Source organism: Gavia stellata, chromosome 25, assembly GCF_030936135.1.
Source record: "Gavia stellata isolate bGavSte3 chromosome 25, bGavSte3.hap2, whole genome shotgun sequence".
NCBI lineage: Eukaryota > Metazoa > Chordata > Aves > Gaviiformes > Gaviidae > Gavia > Gavia stellata.
Window position 1 is genome coordinate 822,495 of NC_082618.1, and position 26,677 is coordinate 849,171.

The following is a 26,677-nucleotide window of genomic DNA, read 5'->3' on the forward strand; positions in this document are numbered from 1 at the left end:
CCCCTCCGCGCCTGCACTTTTATCTGCAGCAGCGCGTTATCTGCAGGAGGTGCCCCAGCGGGGCTGACCCACGGGGCTTGGGAACGCCCCCACGGGTGCATGGGGCCAAGGCAGCGCAGCACCCACCTCCCACCCCAGCTGCCTAGCAGGGAGGCTCCTCTGCACTCACCTGGAGACACAGCCTGATGTGATGCTCAAGCAGAGCTTCCCCAGTTTTTTTGCAGGGGAGATGGAAAGCAGCACTTTGCCATGGTTTGAGAGTCTTGAGTCCTGGGGATGTCTTACAGGGACAGGGTTCCTTCCCCCATGGTGCTCTTCAACCTTTGCTGCTCTTAAAGGTCGAAAAAGATGTCTTCATATCCACCTACGGAGGCACCAGCTCTAAAGGGTGCTGCTGAGCAGCAGCACTCCCCATCTCACCTCCCTAACCCGCCCTGCCCCATGTCCCTGTGGTGGTCTGGAAGGGTCCACAAATGCTGCTCCTTGTGCACCTCCCTGCATAGACAGGAGCACCAGGAGGAGGCACCTGGATGATAGTTCGAACCGGCTTCACCAACCTTCAGCTGCTGGCCTTGAGCACAGGGCAGCTCAGGTAGGGTCTTGCCCTTGCCCAAACTGCTGCTGCACCGGGAGCTCATCTGGCAAAGCACCACCTCTTCCCCCGGCCAAAGCCCCTCTCCTTGTCTGAGTGCTAATCTAGCTGACGGACAAATCCTGAGCATGTTACAGCTGTGCCGATGAGGCAGGGCAGTGGAATACTGCTGGATCAGGCGAATGATGTGCTTGAACAAGCTGGAGTACAGAGAAGCAAAAGAGCTGCTCACCAGCGCAGCTCTTCAGCTCGCTCCTAATTGCGCATTGCAATTGTGTTTTTCCTTCTGTAACAGACACTCCCTGGTTTAGCAGCACAGACTGAGAGCAGCCAAGTCTCTGGCGGTGTTCCCCCAGGGTTGGCTAAATGAACATCTATTAGCTGAACTCTTCCTTGCGTGGGGCACTCCAGGGACCGCAGTGGTTGTACAGTGCCTCTAGCAGTGACTCTGCAGGTGTCACAGAATCACAGAATCACAGAATGACGGGGGTTGGAAGGGACCTCTGGAGATCACCTAGTCCAACCCCCCCACCAGAGCAGGGTCACCTAGAGCAGGTTGCACAGGAATATGTCTTGAATATCTCCGGAGAAGGAGACCCCACAACCTCTCTGGGCAGTCTGTTCCGGTGCTCTGCCACCCTCAAAGTAAAGAAGTTCCTCCTCATGTTTAGGTGGAACTTCCTATGACCAAGTTTGTGCTCAGTACCTCTCGTCCTGTCACTGGGCACCGCTGAAAAAAGACTGGCCCCATCCTCCTGGCACCCACCCCTTCAGTATTTATAAGCATTGATAAGATCCCTCCTCAGTCTTCTCATCTCCAGAGTAAAAAGACCCAAGTCCCTCAGCCTGTCCTCATAAGAAAGATGTTCCAGTCCCCGTACCCGAAGCTGGGCTACTTGCAGGTGGAGCCGTTCCTTTTGACGCACTGTCTTGGTCCTTCAGTGCTTTAAAGAAAATCTGCAAAGCAAATTGCAAATCTTGCAGTGAGTCACAGGTGAGGCTGCACCTGCAGCACAGGTCCTCTTTGCAGAGCCCCAGTCCAAGACGGGTTTTGACAAACTGGAGGGAATCCACCTAGAGCACAGGACATATGAGAAAGCTGGGTTTGGTCAGCCTGGAGGGGAGAAGGCTCAGGGGAGCCTCGCTGTTGGTTTCGACTGTCTCGTGGGAGGGCTGTAGAGCAGATAGAGCCAGAGTCTTTTCTGAAGTGCACAGTGAAAGGACAAGAGGCAATGGGCACGTGGTGCTGCAAAGAAAATTCCCATTAGACGTTAAGAAAAACACCCATGAGAGTGGTGCAGTGTTGGGACGGGGCCCAGAAAAGGGGTGAGATCTGCATCCTTGGAGATAGCACTCACTTGAACAAGCCCCTGAGCAACCTCCCCTGGCCTTCCAGTTAGCCCTGCTGCGGGCCGGGGGGCAACCAGAGACTCAGGAGGTGCCCCCACCCCACACCCTTCTGTGATCCTGCGAGCTCAGCGTGTTTGAGACAGCCAAGTATCTGCCCGAGCTGCCATCACCACCAGCTGCTTGCACAACGGTGAGCACAGCACTGCTCTTGTGCAAAGGGGCAGAGCTGGCAGATTTTCGAAGCCATTATCTGCGGGCTTCCTCTGCTGTGTCACGCAGCTCACCGTTAGAAAAGGATAAGGATTTTTCAAAGGCTAGCGAGACAGTTAGTGCATATCTGTGCTGATAATTGCATTTCACAATTAGGAACTTACTTAATTGCTCTCAGAACTGCTTTAGAAACCATGAAAGTGGGAGGTTTTGAGAGATGCTTTGCTCGTGAATGTTCACTTTCCCCAGAGACCATGACCCTGCTCCCAGATAACGGTGTGCAGGAAAGGCCATGCGTCTGGGTGAGCCTTCCACTGAGCATCAACACAAATGCCAAGCCCTCATGCTCAACACCTTCAGAGCAAAGGAGAGACCATGCGCTGCTCCTCTAGAGTAAGGAAACAAGAATGTGTCGATGGAAGCAACAGTGCCTCAGAGCAGAGACATGCCATCAACACCTGGGATACAGCACAGCAATTAAAAGCAGAGGATGCAAAGCAGAACATCTAGATTATATTTGCATTTTATCTTATTTTTTTGTTTCTTGTAGCCTTTTGCATTTAGCTACCAAAGCCTGAAGGTCTTAAACCCTTCTCAAGAAGACTTCTCCCAGCTTTGCTGTAAAGCCTGCCTGGTGTTGGGGAACCAACTGAAATAGGGTGACTTTGCTAAATTATGAGAGTCTGTGTCTATCACAGCAAAATTTGCCAGGAGGCAGCCCAGCACATGCCTGGGGAGCGGAGAGACAACATGCACCTTCTGGTCACAAGGACTCAGCTGAGGAGGGAGGAAACACCAGGAGCAAGGGAGCCATCCTGCAGGCACCGGCTGCAGACACGGCCTCCAGCTCTGGGCAGACCCCAAAACGTTACAGCTGCTGCTTTTCTTCCTAAGGGTTTTGCTCTTCAGTTCATCCCCGATGAACTGATAAAAGCAACGATAGTTTCTTTCAAAAGACCTTAAACAACTCACTTAGGAAACTCCAGCTGGTAAATTCGGTTAGAACGGCAACGAACTTCCTCCGTGGCAGGGCAAGCTGAAGATAAATTACTGGGTCGCTGATGACTTTCTTTGTTTAAGTCTGCTTCAGAAGCCATGGAAACTCCTTCCAGCATTCATAGCTGCAGCAACTTTATTACTTCAAAGCTTTCAGTCTGTCCTTGCCCTGACTCCTGTCCACCACAGGAAACAGTGGTTCACTGCAGTGTCAGTTGAGGTGCTGGAGCGTGTCCAGAGAAGGGCGACGGAGCTGGTGAGGGGTCTGGAGCACAAGTCTGATGAGGAGCGGCTGACGGAGCTGGGGTTGTTCAGTCTGGAGAAGAGGAGGGTGAGGGGAGACCTCATCACTCTCTCCAACCACCTGAAAGGGGGTTGTGGGGAGGTGGGTGTTGGTCTCTTCTCCCACGTAACTAGCAATAGAATGAGAGGAAATGGCCTCAGGTTGCTCCAGGGGAGGTTTAGGCTGGATATCAGGAAAAACTTCTTCACTGAAAGGGTTGTCAGACATTGGAAGAGGCTGCCCAGGGAGGTGGTGGAGTCACCATCCCTGGAGGGGTTCAAGGAACGTGTGGACGTGGCACTGCGGGACATGGTTTAGTGGGCATGGTGGGGTTGGGGTGATGGTTGGACCTGATGATCTTACAGGTCTTTTCCAACCTTAATGAATCTGTGATCAAGATCCTCCTGAAACATTTCTCTAAAAGGTGCAGCAGCTTCTTAACTGAGTCCCTCCTGCCAGGGGAATCTTGCAAAATCCCCAGAAAAGCCCACAGTGACTTTTGCCACCTTGGCTGAATTCCCAGAGGACCAAGGTACAGAACTGCCTCTCCACACAACTGACCCAACATTTACACACCAGTGGCCTTCGCAGAGCCCCACAGAACACTGCAGATCGCAGTTTCAAGTGCTCACATTTCCACTGATGGGACTATAAGGCATCAGCTACTGAGTCGTAAGAGCAAGGTACAGACCCAAGACCTGCGGTCTGACCCCAGAGCTTTTGGGTTTCCCTATTTTTCCCTCTTTTAGCCGAAGTATATCGAAGCATATGAAGAGCATCATCCAGCTGAACTGGTCCAGCTGGATGAGAGGGGAAAACAACCTTTTTTCTTCTCCTTTCTTGGGATCAGATGCCACAGACAGCAGCTTTGCTTAGTTCCGGATGTCTTCTAGGCAAACAGGCAGAAAAACAGCAACTCATAGCAAGACTGGAGGAAAGCTCAGTCTGCCTCCAGCATCTCCACTCCTCTCTTGCCACATCAGAGAGACCACACAGGGTTGAAGCCCTGCAGAACTGAGCAGCTAGAGCAGGTCCACACAGGACTGGACATTGAGTAGCACGAGACTCGTGTCTGCTGTGGTGGCACTACAAAAATCAACACCAATAGCAACAGCATTTTTGATAATACCTATTTAGACTTTTGCATAGGGCAGCAGTCCCCAGAACAACCCCAAACTGGGAGACACAAAGGCAGCAAAGCCTCTCCTCTAGGCACAGCACTGATTCAGGGCTCCTAGCAGTAGGCTGTTAATCTCTTGGATAAAAAACATGGGAGAAGACCCTTGCAACAACCTCTGAGCAGCTGCTGGTGGTGCTTGGACAGGTCCTGCTGGCTGGACAGGACCAGTCACTGCTGGCACAAGATGTGCCTGGATGCTCTGGAAGTTGGATCAGATGTTCGGGAAGCCTGCAAGTGGACTGTGGATTCCACCAACAAGATTGTTGTGGTGGGGCTGGTCTCTGTTGGGGCCATTTGTCCTGACAAAGCAGATTATCATCTCAGCCCATCACCCGAGCACAGCAGTGGCTGTGTCAGAAGACACAGTAACTGCAGAGAGTTGCTCTATCCCAGCCAACCTGCCCTGTCAGCACAGCGTGAAAAGAAGCCAACATCTGCAAGGGATACGCAGATCTCCACAGGTATGTGCTCCCAGCCTGGCTTGAAGGTGGCTCGCTGTAGAGAAGCCGATTAAAAAATTGAGAACGCCTAAGCATCTGAAATTTAAAAAGGAAAAGCTGTTCTTCCCACAAAACCCATCATTGACCTCTTACTTTTTCCCTATTCTAAAAATGAAATCATCAGGGAATGAAACACTGTGGTCTGGATGTAGCCACCACACCTGATGCTGCTTTCACTGCTCTGCTACAGCGACATGGCCACTTCACCCCGATGCCCTTCACTTCATATCCAGGAGCACGCACACACAGGTAACACCGAAGAGCAGAGGACAGAACTGCGGGAAGAAATCTGGCTGTGCAGGTCCCCCTGGGCTTGGTGGCACCCACAGTGAAGGGATCCAGTGCCCAGATTCAGGGACTAATGCCGCATGAAGCCACGCAGGCAGTGCAGCAGGGCTACATGCATGTCCAGCTGAGGTCTGGCCATGGTGTAACTGCGCTCAGGCACAGTATAACGCTGTGTAACCGCACCTCGGTACTTTCTCCTCCAGGATTAGGTCTCTGCAACAGAAGAGGCAAAGACTTTTCACTCCCAGAGAAGGTAGCTTGCACCATGATCACAGGAAAGGCGGGCTCCTATATGAAGTGCTGCGGAGCATCCTCAAAGTGCAAGTGATTGGTATCATTTTCCCCTCTGCGCACCCCCCCAAGAAGCGGCATCACTGAACCTTTTGCTTTTTTAAGGAAAATGTATTTTTGTGAAAATAGACTTTATTATAATAAAATTTGATATTAAATAAAAACATACCGTTATCACCAACACTCATGGACACTGTGCTGGCATCATTCACATACCTCGCATAACTGTCCTTCTCAAAACAAGTACCCACTGAAACATGCAAAGAAAGAGACACTGAAAAGGATAGAAACCATGTAGTACAAAACTCTCCGTGGCTTAGAAAGGGATGTGTCTTAACTGAAGGAACACATCATCTCATATGAAAATAGCTGCAAACTCTCCATCCCCAGCTCTGCTCTCCAAATGCTCCAAGTCAGGAGCAGCCCACTGAAACAGCCAAATAAAACTGCGGAAGAGGCAGACGGAAAATAAATAAATAAATAGCTAGATAAATAAATAAATAAGGCGGAGTCCCCAGCCAGTGTGTGGTCAAGGTGAACCAGCCAAGAGCAGCTTACAGCAGCCCACCCCTATAGGCAGAAGTATCGACCCCCTTGAGGGTATCGCTCCTTCCTCCATGGGAATCCTCGTGCCGAAACATGACTGAGGCAGTGTGGGATGCTCCTAGGCACAGCTGCATATTTACAGGTTTACAGTACAAATAACTCACTCGTCAGCCCAGAGACAGCGAAGGGGATTCATGGGAACAGAAAAGTGCAAATGTTCTTTGCAGGAAGTGAAGGAGTTGACACAACCTCCTTTGGACCAGAGAAATACCAGGGTGTGTAGTACAAGGGATCTCTTCCTAAGGGGCTGGGGCTTTGCTGGGAAAAGCCATTTAGCTAACTTACAGCCAGAATATAATTTTAAAATTAAAATATTTACAGGGAACTGGTGCATTGAGGGCTGCATGGAGCAGGACACACTACTGTGGAGGTAGCTGTATCCTAGAGCTGAGGCCTCACACACCCCAGTGCCATGACAGTGTTCAGAGCCGCTGCCCACGCTGGGTGGGCACCCACGGCTGGGCTCTCAGCAGAGACCACAGCTCACAGACCCACTGAAGAGTTTTCTCTATTCAACATACACTTTTTCCCCTATGAAAATACTCTAATCAGCTTATTGCAGAGGGCTTCTCCTGAATTTTCAGTCCCTGTGTGGACTACACACGCAGTCTTTACAGAACAATAAATCCCTTGTTAATTTTTCTTACTGGACCCAAGTTTTTTGAAGAGCTTTTTTCCTTTGAAGAAGAAGCCTCTCTTCTTTTTACTCTGACCAGGTACATCACGGCATTTGAGAACGGCCAGCGATGCCTGCTCTGGACACTGCTCGCCCATGACAAGGCAGGAAGGTGGTAGAGGAGGAGTTGGTGAGGAGTCGCTCTGATCAACAGACCCATCTGGATTTAACTGAGTGGGAAAAAGAGAAAACAAAAGAAAAAAGCAGAAGTTAGAGCTGATGAAGGACATCACACCAACATAAACCTCAGCCAGAGAACCCTGCCTTCTCCCCGCCAGTCTGTCCCTCACCCTGCAAGGCTCAGCTCCTCTATGCAGTTGCAGATCCAGTTAGAAAGTTTCCAGTGGATTTAAACTTTTTTGTACCTGCTACCCAGACCCTGCCTGAGCTCAGACATTCTGAAATTCCTTAACTTTGGGCTAAGAATAGGACAGCAGAAAAGCCCCACTGAGGACTTGGTGAAAGATGCTGCTTCACAGCTAAAGACGCTGTAAATGAAGCACCTCCCGAGAGCACGGATGGGTAGATACTGATGCATCCACATATGCCTGCTGGCTGCCTGGGCAGCCTGGTGGGCTCCCAGCACACTCCAGGACAGAAGGCAAGACATTAAGAAAAAAATCAACCTAATAAGAACAAGGGCTGTGCAAGACCTTCAGAAGTTCAAGGAGGCTGGCTAAGCTGGGAGGCTTCTGCAACAGTTATGGTACAAAGAGAAATTTGGCGTCTTGCAAGGCTGCTCAGCATCCATGAGATCTAGTCGCAGGAGGGGCTGAAAGCAAAGTCTGATGCTCTGCAGGGGCACCAATAATCGAGAAAAAGTTCATGATGGTGCAGGACATGGAGAAGTCTTGGATCAAGTGGCACAGAGCAACTGATGTGTTCCTAAGTCACCTGAGCATTTCAGAATGTTAACTGGGATCCAGAGTCCCAAATGATGCACTGTATGCTGCTCCTTTTGGAAAGGGCTTTGAGAAATCAGAAAGTGCCCTAGTCCTGGGCTCAGTTTCCTCTTCACAAAATACTAATGGCAGGTCAGTTCCCAGCAGCAACCTTCTTTCCATGATCTCCTCTCACTGGGTTTAGGTGTCCGGAGAGTGACCATTTCTGATCTGGCAGGGCAAGCTTTCCCAAGAAGCTGCAAAGTTCACCAGGGAAGAGGCTCTGGGTTTCCGAGGCCTAGGAGAGCACTTGTCCCGCTGCCTTCTCTTCCACACAGCTTTCACAAACCAGCATCTTCCAAGCTCCCAACTGTACATCCTACCTTGGCATGCAGTTCACTGGCAGGAGAAGATGTGCTTTGGTCCTGGTCCCACACTGTGCCTGGGGAAAGCCGCTGAATCAAGCAGATGCACAGATGTAACATTACTGCCATAGCTACAGCACAGCTGCGCTTTATGGGCTGTGGGTTAGTTTAGTTAAAGTTTCCTGGGGTCAAAAGCCAAAGCAGCACTGCTCTATCACCCTACTGCTGTTTCAGCACCCCACCTCCTGTGTGATAAAGAGCACAAAAAGTGGCTGTGACCTCTCCTCCCCTCACAGGTTGAAGTTACGCTGCTGTATTCCAGTCGCTTCACTCTGCTGCAGGAAGAAGCACTTTTGGTACAAGACGAGCAGAAACATCTTCTCTAGAGTCAGACTCAGTACGTGCAATACCTCTCAAGTCAACCCCGAGCAGACAGGAGTACAGGACTTTTAGAGAGCCCTCTCTTGGTGTGAATATACAACCCCTCCCAACTCCAGAAAGTTGAGTCAACTACTGTCTTGCAGCAATCGCTTTAAACTGTCCCAAGTGACAGTGCCATCAGACTCTCTCTTATCTGAACTAAGGTCTCTGGCTACAGGGACAGAGACCTAACTCCTCTCCACCTCCCTCCATTACAGTAAACAACACAGTGGCTGATTTTTCCTGAACTCACACTCTATTTTCACCTGGAAATCTTGTTCCACACGGTTTCAGAGGCACTTCTGCAACTCTCCAGATACGCAGCACTGTGTTGAAAGGCCAGCTACTGCTAAGGACGTGCTGCAGAGGGCTTGATGGCACAGCCTGGCCCTTGTGAAAGCTGCCATTTGCCTGCAAGGTCTGCTCCTCCAACTGATGCTGCAGCATCAGCTGCAATCTTTGTATCTCCTGGCAGCACGCACATGCATGGTGCAATGCTTGGTGTTGATGGCTCAAGTGATAGTCAGGTCTGAGAAGTCTGGAAATAAATCTGAATGAATCTAGATGAACCATTTTCAGCCAGTAATGCAAGATTTAGGGAGGCAAAGAGAAAAAATAAGTCAAATGAGGGCTAATTTGGCAGCCTACTGGGTTAGCTGTGTGCAAAAGTAAGAATTTCTGGGTTCTGCTCCAGAAACTATGTGTTGTGCAACAAAGAATCCTTGGATAAAATGCACAAAAGCATTGGGCTAACATCAGAAGGGGTCTCACCAACATGCAGGGAGTGATGTCCCCTATGAAGCTCAGACCTGGCTCAGCAGCCCCAAAGGATGTGGGAGTGATGTAAAAGGCCCCTGTGCAGCCAGGGCAGCGGAGGCTTTGTGCCCATGCACCACTGGAAACCATTTTTCTGGCAAAGGTGGGATAGTTTTAGTCGCCCGACAAACCTTACACAATTTCTCCTGTAGAGCTGTGCATGAAAGACTGGATGCAAAATGAGAGGTAAGTATCCAGACCAGCTCACAAATGTCACAATTATTTACTGTAATAAGGATAGTGCAGTATCAATGTCATTATCAAATATCGAACAGTTAAAAGGAAGTGACTAGCAGTTTCCTGTCTTTGTGGCTGAAAGGCCTGCTGATTCCCAGCTGTGGTATACGATGTCCAGGCAGATTTCCACACCCAGAGGCACTCTCGCACACAAGCATGTGCAGATATTCTGAGAGGTCTCTATATGGCAGAAAAGCAACAGAACCAGTTCACAGATTCATCTGGTAAGAGAGAAATGATACTAAAATTAGGGTTTCTTCTCTAAGAGAAACATGAAGGAAAAATTGCTCTGTCAAGATCCTGATAAAAGCTATTAGGGTTATATATTGTATACAGAAGAGTCACGTTAGTTTTCAGGGGGACGTTTTTCAGTGCTGTCTCAGGTATTACTGATTTGCACAGTTTCAGGAAAACAACGTTTGAAACTAAGAAAAACACAGATCTGCTCCCACTGCCCCCCAGGAACCAGGGGTCTCACCCCCCCACCCCCAAAATTGTTTCTTTAAGTGTTGTCAGACAGAACAATTATCCACACAAGGTTGGTTTTAGGGACTAAATGTTACTACTTTCTTGAGTTGATGATGTGCAGGGGGTTTTCAGGACTGTACTCAGGAAGGAATAAAATCAAGAAGAAAAGAACAACATGCTGACTATGGGGTGTGCTCAGCCTGAGCAGGATCTTGCAAAGGCTAAACGAAGCTTTGGCTGTTGACGTGCTTGAACAGTGGTAGAAGGGCCAGGCTGAATTACAAAGCAGGTCTTTTCTAAAACCTGAATATCCAGCACAGTCCCATCACGGTCCCCAAAACCAGCAGATAATTGTTCCAAACAATTGCACTTCATGTGCTAAACAGACCACGGCTTGTCTTTAATATAGAACCAATCTGGCAGGTAAAGGTCTGCCACCAGAGGATTTGAAGGTGGACTTGCTAGCAGAGCCCCAAACCAGCCTGTCAAACTGCAAGCAAGAAAAGGAGTAAACCACAGGTGTAGGACCCTTTAATATGCTAGGCTGGGTAGGAGATTGAAGAGGTCTTCTCACACAAACTTACATGGTTGCTCTCTCTCTCTATGTATCATTCATATCTATCACTGGACTCTCCTCTTCCTCATTCTCTGAAGAAAAGAACCATCACGGGTGCATAATACAGGCAGAAATAAATACATGAAATCAATTAGAATCAAACACTTTCTGAAGGTGCTTTACAATCAGTCTTTGACAGAAACTGCATATTACTGATGCAAAAATATTCATTCAACAGCCGCAGCATTAAAGCAACTGCTCTAAGTTGGTGAGCATGAGTGTTTCAGGGCCCTAGCTTGTGACCATAACTTCTTGGATACTCCTCTTTGTGCTGTATTTTTTATTGCTTAATCTAATCCCCAGTGTTGTCAGTTTGAAAGCTAAACTGCTTCATCTTTTTCAGCTGCCAGCATTCGAAGATTTACTCACAAATAATTCAAAATGATCCACCTTCCCCAGTTCAATTTGGAAAGTAAATTGTCCTTATTCTCAGGCCTTTGGCATAGCAGCAGGGAGAAGGGAAGTGTGAAGAACAGACAGGGTGAAAACATCAAATCCAAGAAGTTACAAGCAATTTAAAAATCACTCATGATCATGCTGGAGAAGCTTCGGTTAAGATTGGAACTAGCTTTAATACAAGCCCAAAGCTCTGCTATAATATCACGGTGCACACCCCCTGACGTGTTAGGTCTCAAGCTGGGACTGGCAAATTTGATGGGAATCTGTTTTGCCATGCTGTCTGTCAGAAGATTCAAACAATACTTCTCCAGAGGCTGCCATGCACCTTTTGCCTTTGGTGACTTTTTGCATAGCCCCCACTCCCTCCATCCCAAACAGCAGCAGCAAAGGTGATTCTGTTTGTGTTGTATACACCAACAACACACTTTAACAAGCAAGTTGCTTAACTCTATGGAGCGAAGATGTTGCTGCAGTTTGGAAAGCACCAGGCACGGCTGTATCATTGTGAAAGTTCATTCTAGCTCAGGGATGGCCCTTAGAATACGTATGTTTTACAGGAGGAGGTATTTCTTCTGCTTTACCCTTCAGGTGTTCTGCCCATAGATAGGGATGCTGCAATTGCTGTGACAGAGCCAAAAACTCAGAGGGGTCAGGTTCTGTCTCTCCTTGGTAATGACTAAACATACTTAAATGTAGTTAACTACTACAAGTTTGGTTATGAGCAAGGTAAATGTACCACTTTTAACAGGGGCCAAACATGCCCTTCATATTTGGAAGCTGTTTAGATAGATCTGGATTGCAGAGCACAAGCAGGAGGCAGGACTGCACATTGTTAAAGAGCGCTAAGCCAGAATCACCCAGGACAGGAATCCTGGTGAAGCAGGGAGGCAGCAGGACAGGAGGCAGTCTGTACTACACAGAAGCAGCCAACACAAAGTCATGCCTACATAGTTAACGTGGATTCCCACTGAAATAAAATTGGCTTAACCATCATCAACTGAATTTTCCAAGTCCCCAGACTTCAGGCTCTGAAGAACAGGAGCTCATGGATCGGCCGAGTACCAAAACTACCAAATCGATCCTGACCTAAGGCAACAGCTTCCCACTCTGCAGACCCAAAGTCAGAGCCTATGCAAGGGGAAGCTCTGTTGGATCTCTGGCAGAGACAAGTGGAGACAAATCGAAAGGTCTGAAGGGCAGGCAAGCCTGAAACATATCTATTTTATATGGGTTGTTTTTATCACATTGAAAGGCACTTCTGTTAAAAAAAGAAAAGGTGTCATGAACCGTAGCTTACAGCCTTGACCATATGCAGGGATATCTGGGCTAAACTGCTGTGTCCAGGGGAACAGCCACCCACTGCTGAACCCAGCACCAGTGGAAAGTGGAGAGGAAAGTGGAGCAGCAGCAAGCTGCAGGGCAGCAAGCAGGAGCAGTTCATGCTGCCTGCTCAGCAGCAGAGCAGACAGGACCTTGTTACCCTCTAAGGCCCGTGACAAAGCCTGGGACACAGCAGGTCAAACTGGTGTCACAGTTTCCTCACCAATAAAACAGAAAAGAGGGATGCAAATAGGAATACTTGAAATAAGGGCAGATTTGTTGTATATGTTACCCTGTTTATCAGCCAAGTTCCTCTCTCTTACTTGCTCTTGACAAAACACCATCAGCTAAGCCGAACGCTTCACATCTGCAAGTAGCAGATCAGCTCTCTGACCCCTGAAGGTTACCTGAATTTCCCCATGGTTTCTGGGAAGACCCAGGCTGGGGCTGGAATAATGACCCCTGGCATCTGAAACGGGCCCTTGTTGCTGCTGGTTGATGCCAGACAGGAGGATTAGATGTGTAATAAGCTACACTATGAATTCAAGCTGTTCTAATTTTACTGGTTCAGGTCTCCTTTGGCACCCTCTATTCCAATAGATGACTAATTTGGGAAGAGTAAATCATTTCGAGAGGGAAACTGAAGAAGGAAACCCACTCTGAATGCTTGTTTCCCCCCAGGAAAGTTAGACTTGTGTAACCTCAGGGCTCTTAAACCCTGGTAGTAACAGCTTATTAACCTGTTTTGCCCCAGCATGGACCAGCACTTATGGGCTGGGAGGAAAGGGACTGATCTTAAACAGGTAAGCAGAAGAGACCCAGACAATTTCTGAGTTTAGAAGATGATCCAGCAAGCTACCCACAAACTTTATTTCTGAGTCACCTGCTCTTTGTAAGAAGGCATTGAGGCTGTAGTGCAGACCCTGTACCCACGAAGCTTGAAATGCCTGGAAGCAAGAGATGGGGCTGCAGGTGAAGCTTAAGGGAGATCAGGCAGCATTTGAAGATAGAAATGGGAGGTGGGTACAGAGAAAAGGAAGAGCTGAGCATGAAAAACAGGACAAGGAATGCTGCAGAGAGCGGGAAAGCTAGGGTGGCACCAGTGGAGAGTTCAACAGAGGAGGATTTAGGGCCACATACTTCCTTAAGGACTGGCTCAAAGCCAATCTGGGCCTGCTCTTACACACTTTTAAGGGTCTGGCACCAGTTGACAGTGCCAATAACCTCCCAAGAAGAACTGAAGGTTGAGTACATATGAGCTGGGACCAAGCTATGTCCCTCCCTGCCTCCCACCCTCTAGAATGACACAGCATATGAGGTCCAGGAGTGACCAGGGAGGTGCTAAACTTTTGGCCTCACTGACGACTGACTGAATCTGGCAAATGACCCAAATCTCCCGCTTAAGCATTTGTTTCAAGAGTATCAGCAATATAATGCAAGGGGTTAGCTCAGCCTTTGAATTCCCTGCATCTGTGGGATGCTTTCAAAGCCTTAGGATCCATTTCACAGATGTGTTTGGGAAATTCCCCAGTGTGTTTTGAATTTATCTGGAAGCGCCTCAGACAGGATTGATACATCTAACTCAGGATGGGTGGAAAAGCATTGGCGTTTGGGTGTCGGAACTCTCTGGCATGGATATGAGCATATCTGAGCAATTTTATGTGTCTGGGGAGCTGGCTGAACAGCTTTGCCTGCAGCAGGATTTCACCACTGACCCTTTTATGGATCTAAAGAATTTTCTGGTGGGATCTGGGATGCTCTTTGCTCACCTGACCATAATGAGACTGAGGCCCCAGTGGATGCTGTTGCTTTGTGCCTCTTTTTCACTACAGGTTAAGTCTTCAAGAAGAGCTCCTAGCAGTCCCTTCTAAACTTTTGAGTATCTCCCATGGGATGAACTGAGCTGCATGCAATAATTTAAATGATTCCATCAGATGCTGCATGCTGCACAATGACCAATCTCCAGCCACCTCACAGTTTGGATATCTGTACTATGCAGAGTCACATAGTCTTACCTGGCTCTCAGCACTCAGCGGAAAAGCTTCTTTATCTTTTGAATGAAGTTCCTCGACTGTGCCTCCATCTGAAGTTACAGCTTCCAAGAAGTTAGACGGGACAAGCCCTCTCTGCTGGTTCAGCTCTCCCTGCAACATCAACATTCAGTTCTCACATCAGGTTTCCTGGCTGATGGAGAAAGAGTAAATAGAGGAGCAGTCCCATGCAGAGAAGGCTAGGCTGTGGTCTGAGAGAAGCCCAGGAACACACTCATGTTGGAAGGATCCTCAGCAAATTTCATGACTCACATTCTTGCTTAGTTGTGGAACAATTCAGAGCACAAAAACACAGCAGACAATGAAGGAAGAAAAGATGGCAGCAAGCTGTGACAAACGTATTCCAGCAACATGGTCACTTCTACAAACACAAAAAATTTCCACTGCTATCCTGGAAGTGACTGGAATATGACTGTGCCACAAGCTTTCTAAGGGCCTTTGATTTGCTCCAGTATTTATTTTTTTAAAGAATGAGGTACCACTGGTACAATGTCCTGTAGGCATTGCCTCAATGTTCACTGAGGTCCAGAGCTGCAAACCAAGCCTGGCTGTATTCCTAAAAACTTGTCTCCAGTTCAACAGCAGGTGGCTGGGTGAGACAAAAACAACCCCAGCAATGTTGTTCGGCCAACACTACAAAAGAATTCAAACAAAATATTCACAGTGATCCCCTCCAGACTCTACCTGGAGCTGAACATCAACTTTGATGTGTGAAGACACGCTGCTTTCTGTGCAGGAAAAGGTGGATGATCCAAGGGCCAAGGATCATGTCTAGCACACAGCTCGTTGGCAGGCACAGTCCCCAGGTACGCACAGTAAACTAAACAGATACCAGCGCTTGGTGAAGTTGATACGTTGAAGTATGGCCAGATGGGTGTCATCATACATTTTTATTCTTACGTTACCATTTTAGCCTCCTGCCCTGGATGAGACCATGTGTCTGAGCACCTGGTGACAAATCAGCTTATAGCAGATGCTGATTCAGCTGATGTTTGTACAGAAAAATGCATCCTAGGCTTTGGGAAACCTGCAGTCAAGTTATGCCAAGAAATAAACTCAGAGCCATTTGGATATTGGGTTTACAGGAGGAGCATGGACTGCCAGAAACAATCTGCTCTGCACTAAGCAGATATGGCTGTATCTTTTTTCCAAAAGCAGAATATTTTGTTCCCTGATTTCTTCTCTCCTGCCACTAGATGGACTCCAACGATTTCAGATGTAGCCACAGGAACTTCCCAACCCCTGTACTTACATAATAGAATCCATCATCATCCATGGACCCAAACACAGTGATAATGTCCCCAGCACTGAAAGTCAGTTCAGCCTGCAAAGAGCAAGAGAACAACGGTCACAGGAGAAGCACTGCCTTGAATTTCTCACTGGAAACACAAGGTCGCCCTGGGCTTCTTGCACAATCTCACCCTGAGGGAGGGAGGCCACTGTGTTAAGACTTGCAGGACCAGGATGCAGAAGAGCAACTGAAGTGGGTAACTGTGGAATTCAGTGCTAAGGAAGCATTTCATAAATTAAGACAAGAGCAAAGCCTGCTTCTTGAACTACTTTTAATAAGGCTTCAAAATAGTACCTACCACCTGTTCTGGAAAGGTGTGTTGAGAACAAGCTGAACAAGCACCAAAAATACCTTTCATTTCTTTAAATACAAGTACTAAATCCCACTCCCTTGGATGAGCCTGTTCTGTATGCAGTGCTCAGGGATTAGTCACTAGCAGGAATGCATATAAATGGGAAGATTTGACCTGGAAACAGAACATTACTGCACAACACACGTGACCCTTCACCATCACATCCGTCTGTCCTGTCAGCCACCCCAGCATGCGCTGCATGGAGCACAAGACCAAAGACAAAGGTGTAAGCAGTCTCTTCTAATTGAAGAAACTGCCCAGTTACAGCAAAAAAGCTGCTCTAAGATAGAAAAGGTGGAGTCTCCAAACAGGCTGTGTCCCACTCAAGACACACTGGCTTTATATGCACTTCACAGAATTGTTAGCTGGAAGGGACCTACCTCTAATGTATTTACCTTATTATATCCCTAGTACTCAATCTATCTCTGGAGGCTGCAGCGTCCTCCTGTTGGCTGTGAATTACTTTGTTCTAGCAGAAAGACACTTGTGGGGAACTTCACCCACAGACATACAGAATGGCACAGCTGATCCTACTATGTCTCGGTGCAAGTTCACAAACAGCAGATGCAGCCTTCTAGTGGAACAGGTGACGAAATTTTCTATGAGTGCGAACGGGAAGCATCTCCAACAATGCAACAGAACTGCACCAGCTTGTTTCAATAATTTGAGCTCTGTCCCCAGGGAAGGTTCCAGGAAGACCAAATCACTGCAAAAAATAGTCATCTTTCTGTTGACAAGGGCTCGAAAGAGTTCTTTGGCCAGATACACGCTCTCATTGTATCTCTCCCAAGATAATCCACCATCCCCAAAACACTCTGTCCTCAGAAGCAGTCTGTCTTGCTCATGAGACACTCAGTTTGGGAGGCAAGCATTACGTGAACTGTGCCACCTCTTGGCCATACGGTCCTTTCCGGATGCATGGAAAAAATCTGAAACCAAACCCCATGTTTATGTTTGCTCAGAGTAGACTAACACTGCTATGGAGGAACAGAGAACAGAGCATGTTCTAATTTAGAAAGGTTTTTTTGCAGAAAGGATTCTGCATTGCAATCTTTCCACCTGAAACAGCCTTAGCCACAAAAAAAAAGTTTGGATTCTATGTAGAGACTGCTTGAAAAGCAAGAACTTAGAAGACTGATCCATTAAATTGGATCTAAGTCTTCTTGCTTGAACAAAGACCTACACAGGTCTTTAACACAGAAGACATGCTCCAAGACATGCTCATCTTAAGTATCAGAAGTCCATTCAAACCCTTAAGCAGGTCTTTCCCTTTACCAGAGTGCGCCCTGGATCAGTTGCTAACAGCAGGGGCTGCTTCCTCCTGCCCTAGATCTGCTTAGTCCTGTCTAATCACTAGAGGATGCTACGAGGCCATGAGGTCCTCATATAGTTTCACTGAGACACATACCGAAAATCAGTAGGGGTATATTGCTTCATATTCTTCACAGAACACTGTTATCAGAGAATGCATGAGAGAACATATCAGCAAACTCTACATTTTATGACTTCAGACAACCCCTTTTCAGCAGTAATATTGCCAAGCTATAATCGTCTCTGTTTTGACCAAAGTGCTAACTGTCTTGCGATAGAAGAAAAAAAGAGAGAGGAAAAAGAAACCCATAAAAGAAGTGAGCAGCTGGTGGTTACCTCTACATCTGCATTTGGAGAGCTCTCCTTAGGGTTATAGTCAAAGACAGCCACCATACTTTGAGGAGTCAGCAGTTCAGCTTCAAAGTCTTTATGCTTCTGTCCTGCAGGACAAAAATAAAACAAAATTTCCTGACCTGGAAGTTCTAGGACAAAATCCCAAATCACAGCAGCTCCTTCACCATTCTTGGGACTGGACTGAGCAAAAAGAATACTAGGAGGAAACTGAACGGGAGAGAAATCTTAGAGGCCCTAGAGACATTTGGTAAAGCAGTTTTCTGATCTCCTGTATCACCTCACAAGCACAAAAGTGGGGACATGTCCCCATTCCAGCATCCTGGTGTCCTGCCTATATATACAGGGAGGTTTTATTTTATGTTTTCTATTTATACACACACATATATATGTGTATATGTATATATATACACACACACACAGAGGACAGCAGTGTCATTATAGTGTCTCAAATGGACATTTCTCCTCCCTCCATGCAATGATCTGCTATTGAGCTACAAAATTTATCCTCCAAGTGTCAGGGGAACAGCAAGGGCCCTGGACAGCATCGACCAGCAGCCGAGCCACAGCAGCACAGAGCTCAGCACAAAGGGAAGCGCAGGCCTCATCACCCAGGGAAGACACTGCACTTTCACAACCACCTGCCTGCTCAGCCCCAAACCTTATAGACTGGCTCTGAGTCTATAAAAGCAAAGTCTGGTGTTACAGAAAACACACACTGTCCAGTCCTTCATCTTATGGATTTAAACCCTGCTTCAGGTCAACACTGGATGGGCTAGCAAGGGGTTTGCAGGTTTGGCCTTTGGACATCAACAGATGACTGCGCACCTAAGCAGAGTGAGCACCCTCAAGGGACCTTGGATTTTAAGGACCGTGGCATCAGATAAGTAAGACATTTCCCTGCTCCTCCAAAGCACAGCCATGCATGCCCTGCCCCTTCAAACACTCCCTGTTCAGTCAAAGGCCACTGCACCCACTACTAAATCAAAAGAACTAAAACTCTTCTTTTGTGAGAATGACCATTTTCTTACAGTGCTCTGAAGCAGCACTTGCATTGGCCTTGACCGCAAAACACGTCGGTATTATGATCATGCATTATCTACTCACAGTAAGAAAGAGCAAGTCTCACCTGGATGAGACTTGTACTTCTCCTGTTTATCCAGCCCTGCTGGAGGAAGAAAATGTCTCATCAGTGAGAGTTCATCTTTCAACAGTGACCACACAACACAATGGACAAACAACAATAAAAAGAACAAAGACCAAGGCAGCAAACAACAGAAGCAAACCATTCATGCAGCTCAAACACTATGCCAGTAATCATGACTCAGGGACGTAACAAGAAGCAGAGGTCAAGCTCCAAAACTATAAAAGACATTGCTGCTGTTAAAAACTTAACACCAGCACAGGGATGGGCTCTCTTTCCACTTCCTAGCAGTCGTACAGAGACAAACATCTGAGGGTCCTGTAAGCAAGTAGTAAAAATTCAATGCAGTCTGTAATCCTATTGCAAAAATCAAAGAGGAAGCAGTGGGTGACACAGACCTTTCTTGGAGCGTCTGGGTTTTGGAGGAGGGACGGTTTGGCGGCGTGGAGGTGGAGAAAATGTGCCATTTCCTTAATAAAAATCCAAAAAAGCAAATAAATAGACAAGAGAAACAGACGGTGAATGGAAAGTGAAAAGCATCTTGAAGAGTGAACAGGCAACAGAGTAGCATGACATGCCTCCCCTGGGAAGCAGACACCGTGACTTCCACGGGCAAAGCCCAAATGTCCATTTCTCATATGTGGACGCAGATGAGGCACGATCCACATCCCAAATAAGCACAGAAATCCACATTATATTTATGCCCATTAGCCATACCACAGTACACATCAGACAAACTTCGCTGCACTTTATCTTTCAGAAGCAGCATCATAAGGATAAAATAAAACCTTGTACCATTAACACCTGAAAAATGCCAGGTGAGGTGCACCCCATCAACTCACTCAGGTGGGAAGGGATCTGGGGAGGTCTCTAGCTAAAGCTTCTGCACTGAGCAGGGTCAGTACTAGATGAGTCCCCATACGAGCCTGCCGAAGGAGTTCCCAGACCAACCCCTCCAAGGCATTTTCTTAGTTACAAGGCTGTAATATGGGTTTATGGCAGCAGGAAAACAACAGAGGTACATACAGCCCGGCTGCCTAAGGAAACAAGGTTTACTCTCTGCATGCACGCATAAGGTATGTCTTTTTCACCACCACCACCCTCCTGAAAATGTTCAAACCCACTACGTTTCATGACGTCTCGGAGCTATTAAGTTCCTTTATTCTTCCAAGAGCACACAGTGGGGCAGGGGACAGAGAGCCTTGTGTATCCGCATAGGGACAAAGGCCACCACAGGCATCTAGCCATCTCTGGGCACCAGAGGATACAGGCAGGAGAAACATTATGAATGTCCCAAGTTCAAAAGAATCTCTCCTCTCCCTAGACATGACAGAGGCCAAAGGACACAAACATAGCAAAAAACCACATAGCCATAAAGTGAAAGCAACAGGCTCCTTCGACCCCTGTGCTCCTCAGGACCAACCTTCCAGAGACCCACATTCAGGAGCTGGGCACTGCCAGCCCTTTTAGCCTCTAGGGATGGATGCTGGGTCTCACTGCAGGGAAATGGAAACAAGTTGGATTGCTTCTTTTTTTCTTGGGTGTTTTTTATTTTTTGGGGGGTTGGTTGGTTTTTTTCCTCCTCTGCCTGTGAGAGGCAGTGGAACAGCTCAGTCAATACCAAGGCTTACCTTTGCCATCAGGTCCACACTTGTGCTCTTTTACCCTGCTGAACTGCTAGGGAAAAAAGAACTTCCTCTTGTTTTAACAAGTGGAGTACGTCAAACAATTGCCTCTGGTAGCAGAGAGTACACAAAGAGGTGCAGGATAAGAGATGGGAGGGATAAGGGGGACAGGCATTGGGACACCAGTATGTTGACAGCAGTCTTGGGGCAGCTCACAGCCTAACTCAGCCCAAGCTGTGATGGCTGCACATCCCAGGGAAGGTTCCCCTCCTCACTCTGAGTACAGGAGTGGGAAGGAACAGGAAAGCCTCTGCAGTGCATAAAGCACTGAACCATGTAATTCAGGGAGTGAGTAAGGAGGAGCCCAAGGACCACATCTGCTCCTTGTACATTCCTGACTGCCTACCTTGCTGTTTCACATCCTTCCTTCCCCATGAATCTCTCCCCATCTTCCTCCATTCCCAAGTCACAGATTCTCTCACCCAAAAGCAGGGTCACCCTTATGGGCTCAAATACAGACTCACAAAACAAAGGAGAGAACACAGAAGTGCAAACTCTTGTTCACATCCTTCAGCTGCTCTTCAAACTTTGCTTTCCCTTCTCTAGCGAGGATCAGCCTCACTCACACTCCATGCTGAGTTCACGGACACAACACCTCAAGCACAGGCGCAGCTCCAGCAGCTGCAAATGCAGCCTTGGGCAGCGCTGTGCTGCAGTAGAGTCAGGTATGAACTGAGACCTCAGAACACCTGCCTCCCTCATCCATCGATGTTGCTACTGCAACAGCCACTAAACAGGCCTTCAGATCCTGGGGACCAGCCCTAGAGATTGTTTTGGTGGGCTGCGCTGGCCACAGAGCTTGACAGCACGACTGAGCTTTCCACATTTCAGCAAAGAAACGTGCTGACAATAGCACAAGCACACACATAAAGGAGACACAGTACCTATGCTCTCCATTGGTGTGTCAGCAGGCAGGAACCCTTGCTTTAGGAGCTGCTTCTTGATTTCATTATTCTCCACCTGGACTTCTGATACCATGTTGCAGGGAATGTACCCCTCCCTTCCTGCACATTCACCCCTGTAAAAGCCATCAGCATCCTTGTCTCCACATACCTGCAAGGGAAAAAACAGGTCAGAGTCTCTTTATGCTACAGGGACTGAGATGCACAGAAAAAGGAGAAAGGGAAGCTAAGGAAACTCCCAAGATGAAGGAGGCTCTGCCTCCCAAGGTTTACGCCATCCCTGGATCCATACAGAGCAGGAGACGTTCACTAAGGTGTGCTCTTACTTTCAGGATCTGTCCCTCCTTAAATGGGAGCTCCTCTTCTGCTGCATCAGGGTTAGGAGACATAGAAACGGGATCATAGTCGAAGAGAGCCACAAATATTCTAATGCCATCATCTTTAACAGAGGTTTCTGAAGCGGTGCTCCTTGGAGGACCTGTGCACAGACAGGGGACATGCCAGAGATAACGTCAGCACCATTCCCCTGCCATAGCTCTTCATGGCTCAAATACTGCCTGCTAGCCTCTCCCCTGCCATTTCCAATAGCCTCCCTCCCTCCCGCTGCCCAACTCTCTCCCGCTTGCACACTCACCTGGACTAGAGAGCAAAGGTTTCTGCACTTGGCTTCTTCTCACGCTCTTGTTCGCTCTTCTGCTGGGAGCCTGCCAGGCGGCTGTGCCAGGCAGCTCCTGGCCCCTAGGATCTTTATTTCCAGACGCCTGCAACAGGAACCACCAGAGAGTTAGTAGCAGCCTCTGCCTTCCAACTCGCATGAACAGCGCTCAGCCCAAACGCACTCCACAAAGAGCAGTGCATCCAAATGCAACATTCCTCTTCAGGGACACTCTAGAGCTGAAAATACCAAGGGAGTTGGAAACCAGAACTAAGTACAGGCAGGCACCCTGCCAGGCACCAGTGATGATCCCCTTGGTGAGTGTGAGGATGCAGGAAAGAGCATTTCGAAGGGAGGCAATGACATTACAGTCATCATCTACACAAAGCTTTCACAAATCAGCTTCACAAATCACCAGGGATTTTCATTTGGGTCCCACAGCCTCCTGCCATGGGGAGGAAGACCCAGTGCGAAAAGGAATACTGCATCGGCGACGCAGGAAAAGCAGAAGCAGCTAATACAAGAAAAGCCACGGAGCAGCACAGAACTACAGAATCTCTCAGATATTCTTCCAGAAAATCCTAGAGGAGGGTCCTTTCCCTGGACAACACCGAACAAAGCAAGATACAGGCAGGCCAGGGAAGCAGAGGGAAGCTAACGCCACTGCAAGCTGCTTCAAAGCCAGAATAGGAAAAGTCACCCAACCCTTTTGTGCAAGGAGGTGCTACGTATCCCCTTCGAAGGATGTTCGAGCCTCCTTCTCCAGCCAGGTGACTTACAGTCCAGCTCCCAGCCCTGCTCCTCAGAACTGCTCTCACATCTCAGTGCTTCCTTCTCCCGGCAGAAGAATTGCAGGCGCCGGCTCGGAGACCCAGCCCACTCCATACTCTGCTCTTCCATCATCTCCAGTCTGGTCAGGTCCCTTCTGCCATCCGCGTGGGCAAGCTCAGATTGACTGGAGCAATCACTCCAGTCCCCCTGACAGCTCTGGGACCTTTCTGGCCACAGCCTGCTCTCAGGGGGTGATGCACAGGTCGAATCCTGATCATCTTCGGAGTCATATTCGATGTCTATTTCCAGGCTCCTGGGGCTGGAGCAGCGTGTTGCCATCACAGCAGGTTCTGCAAATCCTGAAACCACTGCTTTCATGTGGTTTTTTTGTAAGGTGCCTTGTCTGGCACGACTGTAGATATCAAACCCTTCCTTACCACCAGCACTGCTGACAATGTTCAGCTCTTCCCTGAGGCTAGGAGCTCTGTATAACCCGCCTCCCATCTGGCTGCAGTTGCCCAGCAGACGACTGCAGTGCTCTGTTAAATCATTCTGTCTCTTCCTACTCATCTCAGGCCGACTCCGCATCTTCTCTCGATAATTATTTCCCTTCTTCTTGCTCCAAGTGGGACTTGCCCCAGTCCCAGACTTGGGATCGTTCTCCCGGTAGCCCCAGTTCCAGTTTGCCTTCTTATGACTCCAGGCCAGCTGGACAAAGGCAGGATTTGCATGGTCAGCATCCCCTCTACTCCCCTTAATACCATGCTCCTCCCGCGGAGTCTGAGCAGACAGATCTGTGGAGGTATTACTACCATCTGCCTTTAGAAATGGCTCCTTGATGTTGAGCGGCTCCTCTGTCCTTCCTGGATGGTAGGTAAGTGTTTCCAAGGAGTCTTGAGGGTCTGCCTTTTCCTCCATAACACACTTCTCATCTTCATCTTCATCCTCATCCTCAGTCACTTCAGGGATGCTAAACAATTTCTTGCTGTGGTTCTTCTGAAGCGGGAGCTCTAGTATCCTCTCCAGAATCTCCTCATCGCTGTCAGTATCACAAAGATCCATCTGTACCCAGCCCCCGAGAAAAGCCACAGCCAGGACAAGCAAAAGAAAAAAGAGAGGAAATAAACATTAAAAAGAGAGGCAAAGTTAAAGCTGATTCCCTCCCAGCACAGCAGTATGGAGCGGCGACTGTGGTCTGCAGCGAAGCAAGGGTAGGAAGCAAAAGAGAGCAATGGGTCTTCTGGCAAAACAATCAGATGAACTAGCAATGCAGCGGAAAGCAAGAAAGGCCAATGCATGGAAGAGCTCCCTCCCAGCCTCTGCCTCTACACACACAACTATCTGCAGCACCTTTCATCCTGCCCACTTGATTCCCCACAGCCTCAGCATCCCCAGCCTGGGATGACGGGGCAGGAGAGGCACACTTCCTCCACGGCTGTTCACTGCACGTTAGAGCTCATTGGGTTCCTCCCTCCGCGGGGACGAGTCTCACAGCCTGTGCTCACACAAGGACCCGCAGTCCTCCCTTACCTCTCTGTCCTCGCACTGGAACAGAAGGAAGTGACCCTGTGCAGCAAGACACCCCTTGGAGGTGTTGCTGCTATGGGAGGACCTTCCCTCAAGCCCTTCCCATCATCTGTCAAGGTCCAGCTCTACAGCAGTTTACTGCCTGCAAATCCGGGTGAACAGAGTTGCCACAAATACGCGTGAAAACCTTTTACCTCAAAGGGGTCACACAGATCTGTATTTCACTTGCAGCTGGGTAAAGGTCTATCAGGTTACATAAAACTTTTGGGAAAACACTGCTGATTTTTAAAATGTGTCTTGGACCAACTGTAGAATTTATGTTTTGTCTCTTAATACATTCATATTAAAATAAAAAGGTAGAATCCCTAATGCACAGCATAATTTAGGTTGGAAGGTACCTCTGGAAGGCTCTTGTTCAAATTCCCTGACAATTTATACCATGACATGTTCTAAAAACATTTACAAATAGTTTACAAAGCATATGTAGCTATTGATATTTTAAGCTACAGGCATGAGCAGGCCTGTTCAGAGAGAATTAAAAACTGAACCACAGTGGGGGAAAAAAAAAGGCAGCTGTAAGCTGCCTATTGATTATTCTAACCTCCATAACTTTGTCCAAGCAAAAGTTGGTCTTGAATTATATTTAGAATTGCTTGAAGGGACATCCAGAGGTCTCCAGTTCAGTCTCCTAATTGCAGCAGGACTCTTGCCAACGGCAAATCCACATCTTTGCTTAGCTGAAGCTTGAAAACGCCAAAGAATGGAGATCCCCCACCTCTCTGGGGACCTGTCCCAAGCCTGCACCACCCTCCTGGGAGAGAAGTTTGTACTCATCTCCAACATGAACCTCTCAAAACAGCAACTCATGACTGCTGCCTCTTTTTATATTATCTGCCACAAACAAGGCACCTTTGGCTTTCTTATCCTTTTAGCCATCCTTCAAGTAGTTGTAGGCAGCTACAAGATCTCCTGCTAGCCTCCTCTTTGCCAGACCAAACAAGCTCAGCTTCCTCAAACTCTCTTTACAGAACATGCGCTCTAGGCTCCTACCTTGTTAGCACCAATTAGGAATATGCAGAATTTATAAATGCAACCATAAAATAAGTCCAGTAAGACTTATTTTAGCTGTGTACAAAGTTGTGGCTTTTGCTTTTGAGTTTTAATATAATAAATGCTTTCAGAAATTAAACAACTTACTTGAGGTTAAACATTTTAAAAGCAGCACCCCTCCATTCTTTCATCCCAGTTGGCTGAGGAGTCTTGAGATAACCCAAAACGTTACTAAATACGCAGAATCCTAGAAAACAGCCCTGCTGAGGCCTAGCCTGCTTCAGTCACCATTTTCCTTCACTCTATAAAGCAGTGTTGCAAGCTCTGTGCCCTGAAGCTTCCTGCCCCAGATGCCCTCTCCCCATTCAGCATCTTGTCATGCTCACACCCTCAACTTGCCACAGCCAGAACAGAAAACAATCACTTTATCAGGTCAAGAAGCACCAGTTTGCTCAATGCAACAGGATGGGGGGGGGGTGGGGGGGGTGGGTTCAGTGTTTCTTTTTCGGAAAGAAAAACCCAAAACAAAAAACATTCAGGCCAATAAAACATCCAGGAAAAAGAGACAAAGAATGACGTTCTTGACTGTTCTTATTTCCTCTTTTTTCCTTCCAGGAAAACTGTTTTTCTTCCATTTTTTCCCAGTGCAATCCCTTGGAAGCCCGGGGAACAACTGGAAGCCCTTTCAACAACTCCTTCCCAGGCAGCCCCAGCATCTCCAGCCACCAGGCTCTCCTGGGGCTCCTGAAACGCTGCACTGACGTCCAACCTCCCCACCCAGGAAGCAGAATGCCCTTCAGAAGGAGAAAACGAGCAGCAGCAAATTTACTCCAGAATCATTACACTGTCTGCTACTGATCATTTAATGCTCACCAGACCTGTCCCATCTGTGCTGCAGGCTAGCAGCCACACAGCTCAGCATCAACAAACTACAGATGTTCTTTGGTCACAGGAGAAAAAAATGAGGGTGCTTTCTTGCTATACACGCATATCACATTTCCTGCAAATCTTTCTAATTTCTCAGTCATTCAACCTTAAGACTTTCCCTCATGAACATTCATCTCAACTGCCGTAATTTGTATGATTTCATACC

The 26,677-nt window shown here is 47.9% G+C and overlaps 1 protein-coding gene across 1 annotated transcript in view; it reads right to left on the minus strand.

The window, feature by feature from the left end:
- Window positions 1-5,824: 5,824 nt before the first annotated feature.
- The window catches only part of TSPOAP1 (TSPO associated protein 1), a 70,772-nt gene continuing 49,919 nt past the window's right edge, over window positions 5,825-26,677 (minus strand). The window contains exons 22-31 of the mRNA XM_059829472.1: window positions 22,942-24,069; window positions 22,216-22,342; window positions 21,908-22,059; window positions 21,564-21,732; window positions 19,393-19,464; window positions 18,980-19,015; window positions 17,836-17,939; window positions 15,798-15,869; window positions 14,510-14,638; window positions 5,825-7,142 (exon numbers count right to left, since the gene is read on the minus strand). Coding sequence (XP_059685455.1) covers window positions 6,930-7,142; window positions 14,510-14,638; window positions 15,798-15,869; window positions 17,836-17,939; window positions 18,980-19,015; window positions 19,393-19,464; window positions 21,564-21,732; window positions 21,908-22,059; window positions 22,216-22,342; window positions 22,942-24,069 — 2,202 coding nt within the window. The 3' untranslated portion in view covers window positions 5,825-6,929. The remainder of the gene's footprint in view (window positions 7,143-14,509; window positions 14,639-15,797; window positions 15,870-17,835; window positions 17,940-18,979; window positions 19,016-19,392; window positions 19,465-21,563; window positions 21,733-21,907; window positions 22,060-22,215; window positions 22,343-22,941; window positions 24,070-26,677) is intronic.